Here is a 13,903-nt window from a genome sequence, read left to right as displayed (position 1 = left end):
TGCCAGGGAAGTCTCCTACACAGCATTCTTGAAAAGACAAAATGACAGAAATTGAGAAAAGGTAAGTGTTTACCACAGGTCAAGGCTGGGATTGGACAAGGACAACAGGAGGGCTCCTTGTAGTGAGGGAACTGTTCTGCATCTCAATGGTATCAATATCAGTATCCTGGTTGTGCCACTGCATGATAGTTTTTCAAGATGTTATCATTGACAGAAACTGGGTAAAACATACAGGGAATCTCTTTGTAATTTTTTATAATTGTATGTGATAATCTACAATTATCTCAAAACCAAAAGCTTAATTAAAGATTTATGAAACAAATTAATCAAATGCAGTTATGTGGACATAACACAGACCCTGATTCAAATCAAATGTAAATAAAAGTAAAATAAAATTCATGAAACAATTAGGGAAATGTGAACACAGACTAGATAGTAAGGAATTTTTAAATATAATACAGAATTGTGACTACATCAATAATTTTGTTTGGCTTAACAATGGTATAATGCATGTACATTTTTAAAAGTCCTTATCAGTAAGAGAGAGCAAAAAAATAGTGTGGAGACAAATAAAACAAAAATGGCAAAGTGGTGATAACTGTTAAGTTGGGTGATGGGTTCATGAGGCTCAATGAAACATTCATTCTATATTTTTTACATTGAAAAATTTCCCTAGTAAATTGTTTACCCAGGCATCTTTCAAAGGATTTTCCACAGATAAAGTTCCTTGGAAAATACACAGCACAACATCAAATAGTTCTGAACACTCAAATAAATAAGAACCAAACACCATGAGTGAGGGCCAATAGAAACAAAAGTTGCAAAGCAGACCTGCAAAAATGACAGATATTGTAATTAAAAAAACAAAATATAAACTAAGAATGTTCATGATTCATGAGATTATAGGAGGGTTGAAGATAATAATAACAAGCAAAGTTTTAGAAGAACAAAAGAATATTTAAAAAAATAAAATAAAACCCAAACAATCCAATTAAAAATGGGCAGAAGACTTGAATAGACATTTTTCCAAAGAAGACATACAGATGACTAACAGGCACATGAAAAGATGTTCCATATCACTAATTATTAGAGAAATGAGAATTAAAACCACAATGAGAATCACTGACACCTGTCAGAATGGCCATCATTAAAAAGTCTACAAATAACAAATGTTGGAGAGGATGCAGAGAAAAGCAAACCCTCATACACTGTTGGCAGGAATGTTAACTGATGCAGCCACTATGGAAAACAGTATGGAGGTTCCTTAAAAAACTAAAAATAGAACTACCATATGATCCAGCAATTCCATTCCTGGGTATCTATCCAGAAAAAACAAAAACACTAATTCAAAAAGATACATGCACCCCAACGTTCACAGCAGCACTATTTACAATAATCAAGACACAGAAACAACCGAAGTTCCCATCACCAGATGACTAGCTTAAGAAGATGTGATACACACACACACACACACACACACACACACACACACACAGAGGAATATTACTCAGCCATGAAAAGTAATGAAATACTGCCATTTGCAGCAATGTGCATGGACCTAGAGAATTTTATGCTTGGTGAAATAAATCAGGCAGAGAAAGACAAATACTATATATCATTTATATGTGGAATCTCAAAAATAACACAAATGAATGTATATGCAAAACAGAAACAGACTCACAGATATAGGAAACATTACCAAAGGGGAGAGGGAAAGGGGAAGGGACAAATTAGGGGTATGGGATTAACAGATACAAACTACCATGTATAAAATAGATAAGCAACAAGGATATGTTAATAGCACATGAATTATACCCATTATCCTGTAATAACCTATAACGGAATATAATCTGCAAAAACCCTGAATCACTATGCTGTACACCTGAAACTAACACAATATTGTAAGTCAACTATACTTCAATTGAAAAAAAAAAACCTAGAAGTAAAAAAAAAAAAAAGGAAAATGAAAAACAATGGATATGTTTAACAGATTAAAAGTAACTTCAGAAAGAATTGGTGGACTGAACTGAAAAAATTATCCAGAATGCAGTCCAGAAAGCCAAAACATTAGAAAATATGAAAAGGTGAGGAGGCATGGAAGATGCAGAAGTCTAATAAATATACAATGGTAACTCTAGAAAGATTTATCAAACAAGATACAAAAAACTCAAACCATAAAGAAGTTTGATAAATTTGATACACAAAAATTAAGAATGTCTATTCATCAAATCATATCAAAAAAATAGTGAACTGACAAGCCACACACTGCCAACAAACATAATTGATAGAGAATAATGTATCTGTCAAGACAAGTTGGGTTACCCTGCATTAACAAACAACATCCAAATAATCACCTAAAACAAAAAAAGATTTATTTCTGGTATTACAGGTTGACAAGAAGCACTGCTTATTATAATTACTCAGGGAGTCACGCAAGTCATAGGGCCACATCTAACTTCAAAGGAGACAGAAAGATAAATTCTCCTATGTGCCCAGAAACAAGGAGAAGCAAAAGATATGAGAATAGCCCTAGTAACAGATTGGTAACTAGAATAAATAAGAAACTCTTTCAGAAAAATAATAAAAAGACAAAAATCCCAAATACAATGATAAGCAAAATAAATGAACAGAAATTTCATAAAAGACAATGCCAAAATGAGCTGTAAGCTCATTTAAAACTGTTAGTTCTTAAACATTTATATAACTGCACTCTAGAATTTCCCTCCCAAATTACATAAAGAAATGAGCAAAAATTAGCAATTAAAACCGGTCAATAATACTGTTTATCTTGAGAACATGTATGCGATGGGTTGTATGTGCTTGGTTATATAAAAGGGTGAGATTTCTTTCTGTCTTTGTAATCTCTTAAGTGGATTGCCAGTGATGCATATCATATTCTGGTTTAATGTTTATTTAATAAAATAAAATTTATTTAAAATTGTGTTCCTTCTCTTTTAAAAAATATAGTCACAACAGAACTGAACCAGGAAAGAGAAAATAACAGAAAAACTGACTTCCATAATAAGAAAAAAAAACCATAAAATGTATATTCTTCAGGGGTTTTGTGGTTCTGCAATAAGAGGGTCCCTTACAGCACTTAGTTAGCCTTAACACAAGAAGAAGTGCCAGTGGCTTTGTTTTTTTAATGGTAGATTAATTCTAAAATATGACAGTAGTTGGGTTTTTCTTTTAATAACAGCATTTCAGAAAAAAGTAACACTTAGAACTATTTTAAAGAATCACTTAAATCAGTACTTAGAAATATAAGCCTCAAATGCAAAATATTAGAAAATGAAAATCTGAAAATCAATGATCTAATAAGCTTTGATTTCAAGAAGCTAGAATAAAAGCAGCAAGTCAAACTAAAAGAGTAGAGGGAAATAATAAAGTCAGAAATAAATAATAGGTAACAAATGTATGATAGAAAAAAATCAACAAAGCCAAAATTTGGGGTCTTTGAGAAGCGTATTAAATGATAAACCCTTAGCAAAACTGATCAAGACAAATCACATGTAATTTCTTAATGATACAGGAATTTCATTAAGGGAACAGATTAAGCCTCTGGTTTATTCTTCCTTTTACTGGACAGAAGCACAAATTAATAAAAATAAGGTTGAAGACTGAATTCATGAAAAGGGCAGTTAACCTCACATTCATTCAACTTCAAAGCTATAGTCCTGACTTTAAATTGGGTATCTCCAAATAAATATTCTAGTATTAAAAAGGGATAGAGGAAAGAGAGTGAAAATGGAGCCAATCAAATCAATGCATACCCACTACTGAAAAATTTACTCAAAACAAGTAATGTATTGAGAGGTCAAGAAAGTCGTTACTAAGAACAGATCAACATTTAATGTAACTAACTCCAGCTAAAATTTTCATTTCACCTAAATAAATAATTACTTCAGAGTCCTGTCACCTAAATTTTGCCAATTTGGAGGATCTATTGAAGATAGTATGAAAGATCTATGCTAAAAGGGAGGAAAAACTAAGAGGACAGTTATCTCCATCAAGTCCTTTAAATCAGTTTCAAAAAACTGTAAGTCATGGCTTCTTAAACTTGTCCCTTAAAGTACTTCTAATGGTTAAAGAGAATGAATTGGAATTCCCAAGGAATTAGGGAGTGCCTTACTAAAATCAGCTCTGCAAGGGCTCAAAAAAGTAAGAAGGCAGGTGTTTTACTTTAAAAATCTGTAAGAATTTTGCATTCCACTCCATAAAAATACTAATAATGCCCCCCTTGAATCTTCACACAGATATAATTTGTTATTTCTCAAACACATGATTGGGGGTTCTCTAAATCCAGGTTGTGGAGCAGTGGAGCAGGCATTATTTATTACAAATTGGTGGCATTCATATGATTACTCAAGGCTTGTGAATCAAATATCCGTCCTAAGATAATTCTTAAGTAGAACCACTTCATACTAATTATTATAGTAATTATGACTGAGACAACTGAGTTACATGAAAACAATCTGAGTTCGTAATGAATGCCCATCTCTCTGCGAATGCAAACTGTTAAAATTTAGGAGCTTACTTTCACTCCCAGGTAGAGGTAAACAGTTTTACTGAAAAAAAAATTTTTTAATTGCTATACAATTTTGAGTTTGAAATAAAAATTAACAAATATTTCATGTTCTCTGGCTAATATAGTGAAAAGTTTTTGTAAGGACAGTTGATACATACTCCTGAATAACTTATGCCCTTTATCTTTACAACTCATTGAGAAAACATTAAGCACAACTAGAATGCAACATGGAATTACGGAGAGCCAAAAAGCAAATAAATCCAATTGAATCAATCACATATGATGCACTGAATCTCTTGGCAAATGCAACTTCCAGAAATTTGATGAAAGAGATATAAAACATCCAAAATATTATGTTTCAAAAGCAAAAACTTACCCACAACACATAACTGGTTCAACATAAACAACTTTCCTTAAGGGACTAAACATTTTCACTTAAATATGGTCTCAAGCACAGAAAAACAAATAGCATATATTTGAATATGATACATATTACTACACTTTTCTAATGTACCTGCAATATAAAATAGCCTGAGATCCACTTAAACAATTTCTCAAAGGGTTAAATTTTCCCTACAGCTACCAAGATCCCACTATTACAAAACGGTCTCCTCTCTAGAGTAAGAAATAAAATGGCTGCAGAGTGTGATGTGAATTTTAATTTAAACAAATATTAAGATTAAATAAAGGAGAGGCTGGGGGGTGGCTAAGAGTGCAGCTAAGAACAAATGTAAAGATTATAAAACTGAAATAATTATACATAAGAGGCCTATTTTTGGGGGATAAATTTATTCGTTTTTATTTATTTTATTTTTGGCTGCGTTGGGTCTTTGTTGCTGTGCGCGGGCTTTCTCTAGCTGCAGCGAGCAGGGGCTACTCTTCGTTGCGGTGCACAGGCTTCTCATTGCGGTGGCTCCTCTTGTTGCAGAGCACGGGCTCTACACGCGTGGGCTTCAGTAGTTGTGGCTCGCGGGCTCTAGAGCGCAGGCTCAGTAGTTGTGGCACACGGGCTTAGTTATTCGATGGCATGTGGCATTTTCCCAGACCAGGGCTCAAACCCGTGTTCCCTGCATTGGCAGGCGGATTCTTAACCACTGCGCCACCAGGGAAGCCCAAGAGGCCTATTCTTAATTACATTTTTACTGTCTTTGTTTTCGTTTTATTCTTAATTCAGATGTCAGCACATCTGTGAAAAAATTATGCTTATAAACCACGATTTTCCTTTCAGTGTTCAAATACAGTAACTATCTCTCTGTTAATATTTAGAGTACTCAAAAAATTCCTACTGAATATGCATTTTATATTTTATGTAAAATAATTAGGTATTATCAGTACTACCTAAAATTTGTTTACAGAGCAGCAAACTGAGACTTTTTCTTGAAACATACATATAATACATTTTAATTCATATGAAGAAAAATATCAAAAATATTCCCAACCCCAATAATCCACATCCATCAGCTGATTATCATACTTCTTTGCACTCATTATAGGCAGAGTCAATTAGTAAATGCTAGCCATGGAAACAGAGGACCTTCTGCTCTTACAAAGGGCTGATAAGCCAAGGCAGAAGCCCCAAGAATGTTCTTCCCTCAAGTATTAATATTCTTTACTTCACGTATATTATCATTCCCAACTTTTATTTATTGAATAACCTACTCAAGCAGCTCATCCACTAGTTACACAGTGCTTAAAAGTTTGCATAACTTTAAAAACTGAATGGCTAATTACTGAGGTCTTATTATGTGCCAGAATGTTTTATGACATTTACATGTATTAATTGCATTTAATCCTCACAAAAACCCTGTGAAGTGGGCACTACTGTTATCGTCACTTTATAGAAAAGGAAACTGACTCACAGAGAGGTTCAGTAACATGCCCAAGGTAACAAACCTAGGTGTGGCAAAATAGGGCCAAGAGTTCAGGTGGTCTGACTCTGGAGCAATATTCTCAACTCTGTCACATGCTACATCCTTGCCTTCCTGTGATGTACAGAAAATTATAAATAAGATCGTGTCTGTGGCCAGTGAGTTTCTATCTGGGAAAGTTCTCTTATGATGTATATTCCCCCATCATTTACTAATGCTGATTCCTTTTACAGAATATGACCATACCAAGTAAATCCTGGTTCCCAGTCTTAAGAGAATCGAAAAAGGTACATGAACAATTAATTCTAATACACTGTAAAAGTGTATAATAGAAGCTTAAACTAAACTACAAAAGAAAGGAGAAAAGAGATTTTATATGTGATCAAGGGGCTAAAAGGGAAAGCTGCATAAGGGAGGAGATGTCTGAGATGAGTCTTCCAGAACTACTAGCAGTTTGCCAGACAGGGAAGGTAAAACACATTAAAAGAAATAAGGCAGTTTGCTAACACATATTTTGCTCTCACTAATCATCAGTATCCTCCATTAAGGGGCAAACTATTTCTGCCAAAAACACACTAATAATAACGCGACTTTAGACATAGAAACAAAAGACTTTAAAACAACAGTAATCTTTGTCATCTAAGGAACATTTTTTACAGTGAATTTTATGTAACACTGTATTTTTGATTTTTAACCTTTGTTATTTTTTACTATTATTAAAAAAAGATTTATCATTTATTTATTTAATTTTATTTTTGGCTGTGTTGGGTCTTAGTTGCGGCACGCGGGATCTTTCACTGCGGTGTGCGGGCTTCTCTCTAGTTGTGGCGTGCGGGTTTTCTCTTCTCTAGTTGTGGCGCACAGGCCCCAGGGCACGTGGGCTCTGTAGTTTGAGGCACACAGACTCTCTAGTTGAGGCACGTGAGCTCAGTAGTTGTGGCATGCAGGCTTAGTTGCCCCGCGGCATGTGGGATCTCAGTTCCCTGACCAGGGATCGAACCCGTGTCCCCGGCATTGAAAGGCGGACTCTTTACCACTGGACCACCAGGAAAGTCCCTATTATTGATTATTATTTATTGATTTTAAAAAATATACCAAAAATCTGGCAGTAAAAAGATGTCTTTTTCTCTGATGGACCAACAGAAAAATAAGAAAAGCAAGAAAAAAATGGCAAGAGGTATAGAGTTGAGGTAAAGTTATGTCTTTATGTTATGTCTTTATGTCTTACATTTCCTTATCTTGAACCACTGGACATAAGAGATTATGTCTACTTTTAAGTAGACAAAACAATACATACTAGAAATGTACAGTTTTATTTCGCTTAAAATTTTCAGAGTAATAAATATAAAAGAGGAAAAATAGAAGAGTTTAAAAAAATCCTTAAATTCAGGTCATAAGCATATTTCTTGTTATGGACAGGAAAGGCAAAAACACACCTGTACAATTGAAAATTTGTGTTGTTAATTCATCTCCTATACTTTCCCTAACTCTAAGATTAATTCAACTTATCTAATTTACTGAACTACTTACATAATTATTATTATATCATTTAAGGCAAGAAAGATCAGGAAAGGCCACCTGATCCTCGTGGCAGTTGGCTGAAATGGCATGGTTTCACTGCCAGACCAAACTAAAAACAACAAAGACATTTCAACACGCACCAGTTGAAAATATGACCTATGACAGGCTTCATGGCCCAGTTTCTGGACTGTTGATAAACCAAATCACAAGTCATGTTTCTAAGTGATAAAAGCTATAAAATCCTGAAAAGCTATTTACAAACAATAAAGAATATTAAATATGAACAAAGAATACCCCATCATTGTGGGTGTGGGCCTGTGCGTGCATGCATGCACTATACAGACACACTTGTGTTGGTGAAAATGGGATGGGAAAGGTGACAAAATTTTAGGTCACTTCTGTGAAGAGCAAGCCTAGACAGAAAAATTACAAGGGACTTTAGACAACCTGAATGTATATTATAAGTGATCATGACAATGTAAATTCACCTAATGTATAATTTTCCTAATGGTCCTGATGACAGAAAATAACATGTCCAAACAAGAATCACCTCTGGCAGTTGTATCATGCAATGCCAGGATCTTATCTATCTATCTGTAAGGAGGTCATGCTGAAAACTTAGATGGAAAACAGCAACATCACATGAGTCAATCTGGCTTTACTGGCTCACAGGACAAGAATTAGGGATGCTTACTTTGAACAGTTTTATTAGGTGATCAGAAATGGGAAGTCATAAAGAATGGCTCTGTTGGTACAGTAAAATGTAAAAAATGAGAACAGATACTCATAGGCATGAAATCCTATAGAAATTAAACTCTTTTTATTTAAATTATAACAATTTTATCAAATAGAAATTTCATTCAATAAAAATGAAAATGTAAAATTAAATGCAAACTTAAATGTAGAAATGCATAAACCTAAGAGACAAGTGATAGTTTATTAAATTGACATGCTAACAGCAATGACCTGGCTTTTAAAATTACATTCTTATCTAAGAACACCTTCCAAAATAAAAGCAAAGTTCATGAACAGCTGTAGACAAAAAAACATATCTAGATTAAGCCATGGATCAGTTAGTGGACCACAGCACAAGAAAACAGATGTACGTCTCTGCAATATATGATGCCTACATTGCTATACTGGATTACACGTCCATTAAACATCTGTGTTCAATACTGCAGGGTGTTTTCTTTTTTTGGCCCTTCCTTGTGGAAAATACTTTTAAAAAGAGAAAAAAAGTCTATGCTATAGCTTAAACTTGGATTATTCTAGATTTTTGTATCCTGACTGATGAAAAAAAAAAAATCAAAGACAGAAGATTCTTTGCAAGGTATTTTAATTTTAAATGCCGCTTCATGAAAATGTGGCTTTAAAATAAATTTAGAATAGTCAGTTATTTGCCACTTGCCCATTGTTTAAGCCAAAGTAGGAATATCTGAAAAAATCTTGAATATATTTTAGGAAGCATACCTTCTCCTTGTTTAATTATGTAATTAGAATTTTCCAGCTTCTCAGCTCAGAAATCCGAGTAGAAGTACCAAAGTTAGGAGGGGACTTACTTATAGAAGATACTATAAATGATACTGCCAAGCCACAAAGAAGACTCGGTGACTGCCATAAATTACAGTGTCTAATGTTCCACCTAACACGTTAAACACAATCTGCTAGACTCCAACCTCACTGATACTTACAAGGAAAGGCAGATAGTAAGATAATGCAAACTCTTAAGTTATACCTTTGTGAAGAGGAAGAAAGAAAGTTCTTAGTTACCACTTCCTGGACCCACGTATTTGTTTCCCTTACTGAAGAGTTTCTGAAAGCACCTTGGTTCCAAACAACTGACCCCTTTCATCTCAGGTTCCAGTAACTCAGTATTGTTTGTGTGACATTGCCTTCCCGATAAAGGCAGAGATCATGCCTGACTAATCCTCCAAAATGAAAGGTGTCCTTTATATCAATTAGAGTCTAACTAAAAGAGTTAGAGAAACAAAATGAAAAAGCACTGCTACAAGAGCCCAGGGCTAGGGTCGCACAGTGGATGCTGGAATTATGACAAGTGGGAACTGGAGCCCCAAAAGAAACAGCTTCCGTCAGCAACACCACTGGAGACAAAAGAGAAGTAAAGAAATGCCCTGTCCTCTCCCTTCCATAAATCTCCCATTAGTGTTTCCCATTAGGTTCCCCAAACCCAACAGAAGTCGGCTGCCACAGGAGCCTAGGAAAAGCCACCTGCAGCGGTAGCCCTTCTCCATCAGACAGAAGAAAGCAGAAGGGTGTCAAATGGATCTGAGGGCAAAATAAGCCCAAGACCAGCATACCTTCCAGTAAAGTTCACATCATAACTGTAACAATCTCATAAATTCACTCAACCTAGCTAAGTTATCATTTGTTATTACACCAACTGGCTTTAAGATTTCAACTGCATATTAATATTTCTAGACTACATTTCAAGTTCTGAAATGAAAATTGCTAGAACATAACTACCCAGAAGGATAATTCTGCTAGGCAGGGCAAGAACTACCCAGCTAGTTAACTGAGCTGACAGGAAGTTTAGTGAAGTCTATCTTTTAGTTTGCTTCTAGTAATTCAGGGTAATTTTAAAGATGCATTTTCCAAGAAAAATAAAATGGTCCCTAGAGAAATGAGGATTATGTCAGCCAACATTTAGTATAAACTACTTAAAGTTGTTGCCAAGCAGATGCCTCAAATGTACTTTCTCCAAAACACCTTTTTGTAGTCTTTAAAAAGATGCTGAATTTTTAATTATACTAACTAAATTCATTCCTTCTCACTCAATTCATAAGGGAAATCAGAGTGCTGATACAAATTATCTGGTATAAGAAGAATAATGATATTGTGATCAAGAATTGTTAAAAGCCAAGCCTAGCATGAAAAAATCAACACACTGTTTCACATGCAAAAGAGTAACTGCCAACAACAGTGACTGTCACTGGCTCTAAATTAAAACGACTACATTAAAAACTGAACATTTCAAAAGCTCCCTGAAATCAGTGCAATTTTGCTAGAATTATTATTTTCTATGTTTATTCAAAATTTATAGAAAATTGTAAAGCAAAACTCATTCTTTTCAAGAAGTTTTGATAAATTCATTTAATGAAAATACATGTTATCAAATACTTTTTTTAAGAAAAAGCTTAACAACTTCCAAATGGTTAAAAAAAAATCCTTCGTATATCTGGAAATAATATATACTCGTCTTATTTGAAGTGGCATATCAGTGAGTTAAATCAGTTGACAATACCATTAATTTTACTTTACAGACTCCTTAAAATAAATAGTCTTGATTTGTGGTTTCAAAAGCAAATTATAAAGCTAGATATTGTACCTTAATTTTATTATCTTAATAATGCCAATAAATTCTATTTTATGTGATAAAGGACACTGATTACATGACCTAACAGATCAGAAAGACAGGATATTAAGTATGACAATAACAGTGGCAACATCACATTATTTTGACATAAACAGTCTTAGTAAATCCTTAACTAGTCCTTGTAGGCTTTTAGGAAAACATATTTAGGTCTCTACAAATCTAGAAAGTAGAAAAATAATAATTCTTTATTATGACTTTAAAAGTAAAAAGGCTAATTTACTCTCTTCTTTAAAAAATTATAAAATGGCCAGTAAATAAGTGCCATTTCAGAATAAACTACCGTAAAAAGACTGTAGCTGTTTTTAAAATAATGCTACCATTCTGCCATTTATCAAATATAATTAAATGCAGAAAACCTGCTACTTTATTCATTGCTTTTTTAAAAAATTAATAAAAGTAGTTTTCTCTGCAAACACTTACCATCCACTCGGATATAATAACATCCACTTTTTCTACAGGAAGACGAACTTCTTCGATTTTTCCTTTAATTAGCATAATAGTATCTTCAAGTTTATTTAGTCTGAAAATTGTCATAATGAATTAAATTAGTATGTTAAACAGATTCTGAAAACTAGTCAAATTACATAATTTCTTGGCAACCGTTCATTTTCGTTTATGGAACCCAAAGGTATGTTTTTTCAAAGTTTATTTATTCTCTGGGCACTGTAATTGCTTTTTGGTCACATCATGAACCCCCTAGAATGTTTCTGGTTAATACAATAATACAACTAAACCAGCATTTAAAACTACAGCATGAAAAGAAACTCGAATTCTATTAAAAATACATGTCAATAAAGTTAATGGGTCTTTTTTTTTTTTTTAAAGGGAGAGGTGGAGACAGACAGACCAGACAACAAAAGTATATTTTAAAGGGAAGTAGTGTGTCACAGTGGAGAGACAGTTAGGGCCAGAAGCTCTTACACTGATTTCCAGGTCCTCTAGCACTTTTCAGCTAAGTGATCTTCACCAAATTATGTAACAATCTCACTGAGCCTGTGTGTTCATGTGTAAAACAGAAAGATGATACCTTCCCTACCTACTTCATAGTCTACTATGAGGATGAAATATTTGTGAAAGCTATGTACACATCCTCAAGCACTATATAATGGTAACGTATTATCATGAATAACAAAATACTGTATGTTGTGTAAAACTTGAAATTCTCCTCCCATCATAAATAATTTAACCTTGTCCAATACCATTCATTAGATATGTTTACGTGCTTGATCACAAGATTAGCACATATTTTTCACCCCCTCCTTTTGCAGTTTCAAATAAACAACAGAGTTAAAGAGATAATTCCAAAAAGCTAAAAGCAAGCTACTAAGCTTGTATCTAGTTAAATAAATTCACAACCTTCAAAGGATGTACATCTGAATTCTAAAGGATTTCTTCTGCTAACAAAGGAGGGATTTTTTCCCCCCAAATTCCATTGAGGTATTATATACGTAAGATTAAATGCATTTTAAGGGTAAATTTTGTTGAATTTAAAAAAAACAGATATACTTGGGTGACCACCACCATCACTATCAATATACAGACATTTCTATTTTCTTACGAAGATTCATTAGTGCTCCTTCCAGAAAATCCTCCCATCCACAGGCAACCACTGATTTCTTTCTTTTACTACATATTAAAATTTGTATTTTGGGGACTTCCCTGGTGGCGCAGTGGTTAAGAATCTGCCTGCCAATGCAGGGGACATGGGTTTGAGCACTGGTCTGGGAAGATCCCACGTGCCGCGGAGCAACTAAGCCTGTGTACCATGACTACTGAGACTGAGCTCTAGAGCCTGCGAGCCACAACTACCGAAGCCCGCGTGCCTAGAGCCCATGCTCCACAACAAGAGAAGCCACCTCAGTGAGAAGCCCATGCACCACAACAAAGAGTAGCCCCCGCTCGCCTCAACTAGAGAAAGCCCGCATGCAGCAACGAAGGCCCAACGCAGCCATAAATAAATAAATTTATTTTTTTAAAAAAGTTTGTATTTTGTAGAGTTTTACATAAACGGAATCATACTGAATGTACCCCTCTGTGTCTGGTTTCTTTCAAAAAGCATACTTTTTAGATTCATGCATATCTTTCTGTATATCAGTAGTTCCATTCCTAGGTATTGTTGAGTAGTATTCCACTGTATGAATAAAACACTTTTTTTCACCCACACACCTGGGGATGGAATTCTGGATTATTCCAGCTTTGTACTATAATGAATAAAGCTGCTATTAACATTTATGTACAAGAACTGCTCTGTTAAATGGAAGTGATAGAACTTTTTAGGAAACTGCGATTTTGTTTTACAAAGTTCATATACAATTTTACATTCCCACAAGCAATATATGAGCATTCCTTTTTTTATTTTTAATTTTTAAATTTAATTTTATTTATTTTTTTATACAGCAGGTTCTTATTAGTCATCCATTGTATACACATCGGTGTGTACCTGTCAATCCCAATCGCCCAATTCATCACACCACCCCCCCCACCCCCCGCAGCTTTCCCCCCTTGGTGTCCATACGTTTGTTCTCTACATCTGTGTCTCAATTTCTGCCCTGCAGACTGGTTCATCTGTACCATTTTTCTAGGTTCCACATA

The 13,903-nt window shown here is 34.4% G+C and overlaps 1 protein-coding gene across 5 annotated transcripts in view; it reads right to left on the bottom strand.

Annotated features, from left to right (window-relative positions):
• The window catches only part of PRMT3 (protein arginine methyltransferase 3), a 138,680-nt gene that overhangs the window by 74,388 nt on the left and 50,389 nt on the right, over window positions 1–13,903 (bottom strand). For all 5 annotated transcript variants that reach the window (XM_068556359.1, XM_068556358.1, XM_068556355.1 and 2 more), the window contains one exon: window positions 11,732–11,831. In XM_068556359.1, coding sequence (XP_068412460.1) covers window positions 11,732–11,831 — 100 coding nt within the window. The remainder of the gene's footprint in view (window positions 1–11,731; window positions 11,832–13,903) is intronic.

Source organism: Eschrichtius robustus, chromosome 11 (genome assembly GCF_028021215.1).
Source record: "Eschrichtius robustus isolate mEscRob2 chromosome 11, mEscRob2.pri, whole genome shotgun sequence".
Taxonomy (NCBI): Eukaryota; Metazoa; Chordata; class Mammalia; order Artiodactyla; family Eschrichtiidae; genus Eschrichtius; species Eschrichtius robustus.
Note: the sequence above shows the minus strand (reverse complement) of the source record. Positions and strands in the feature narration are given on the sequence as shown.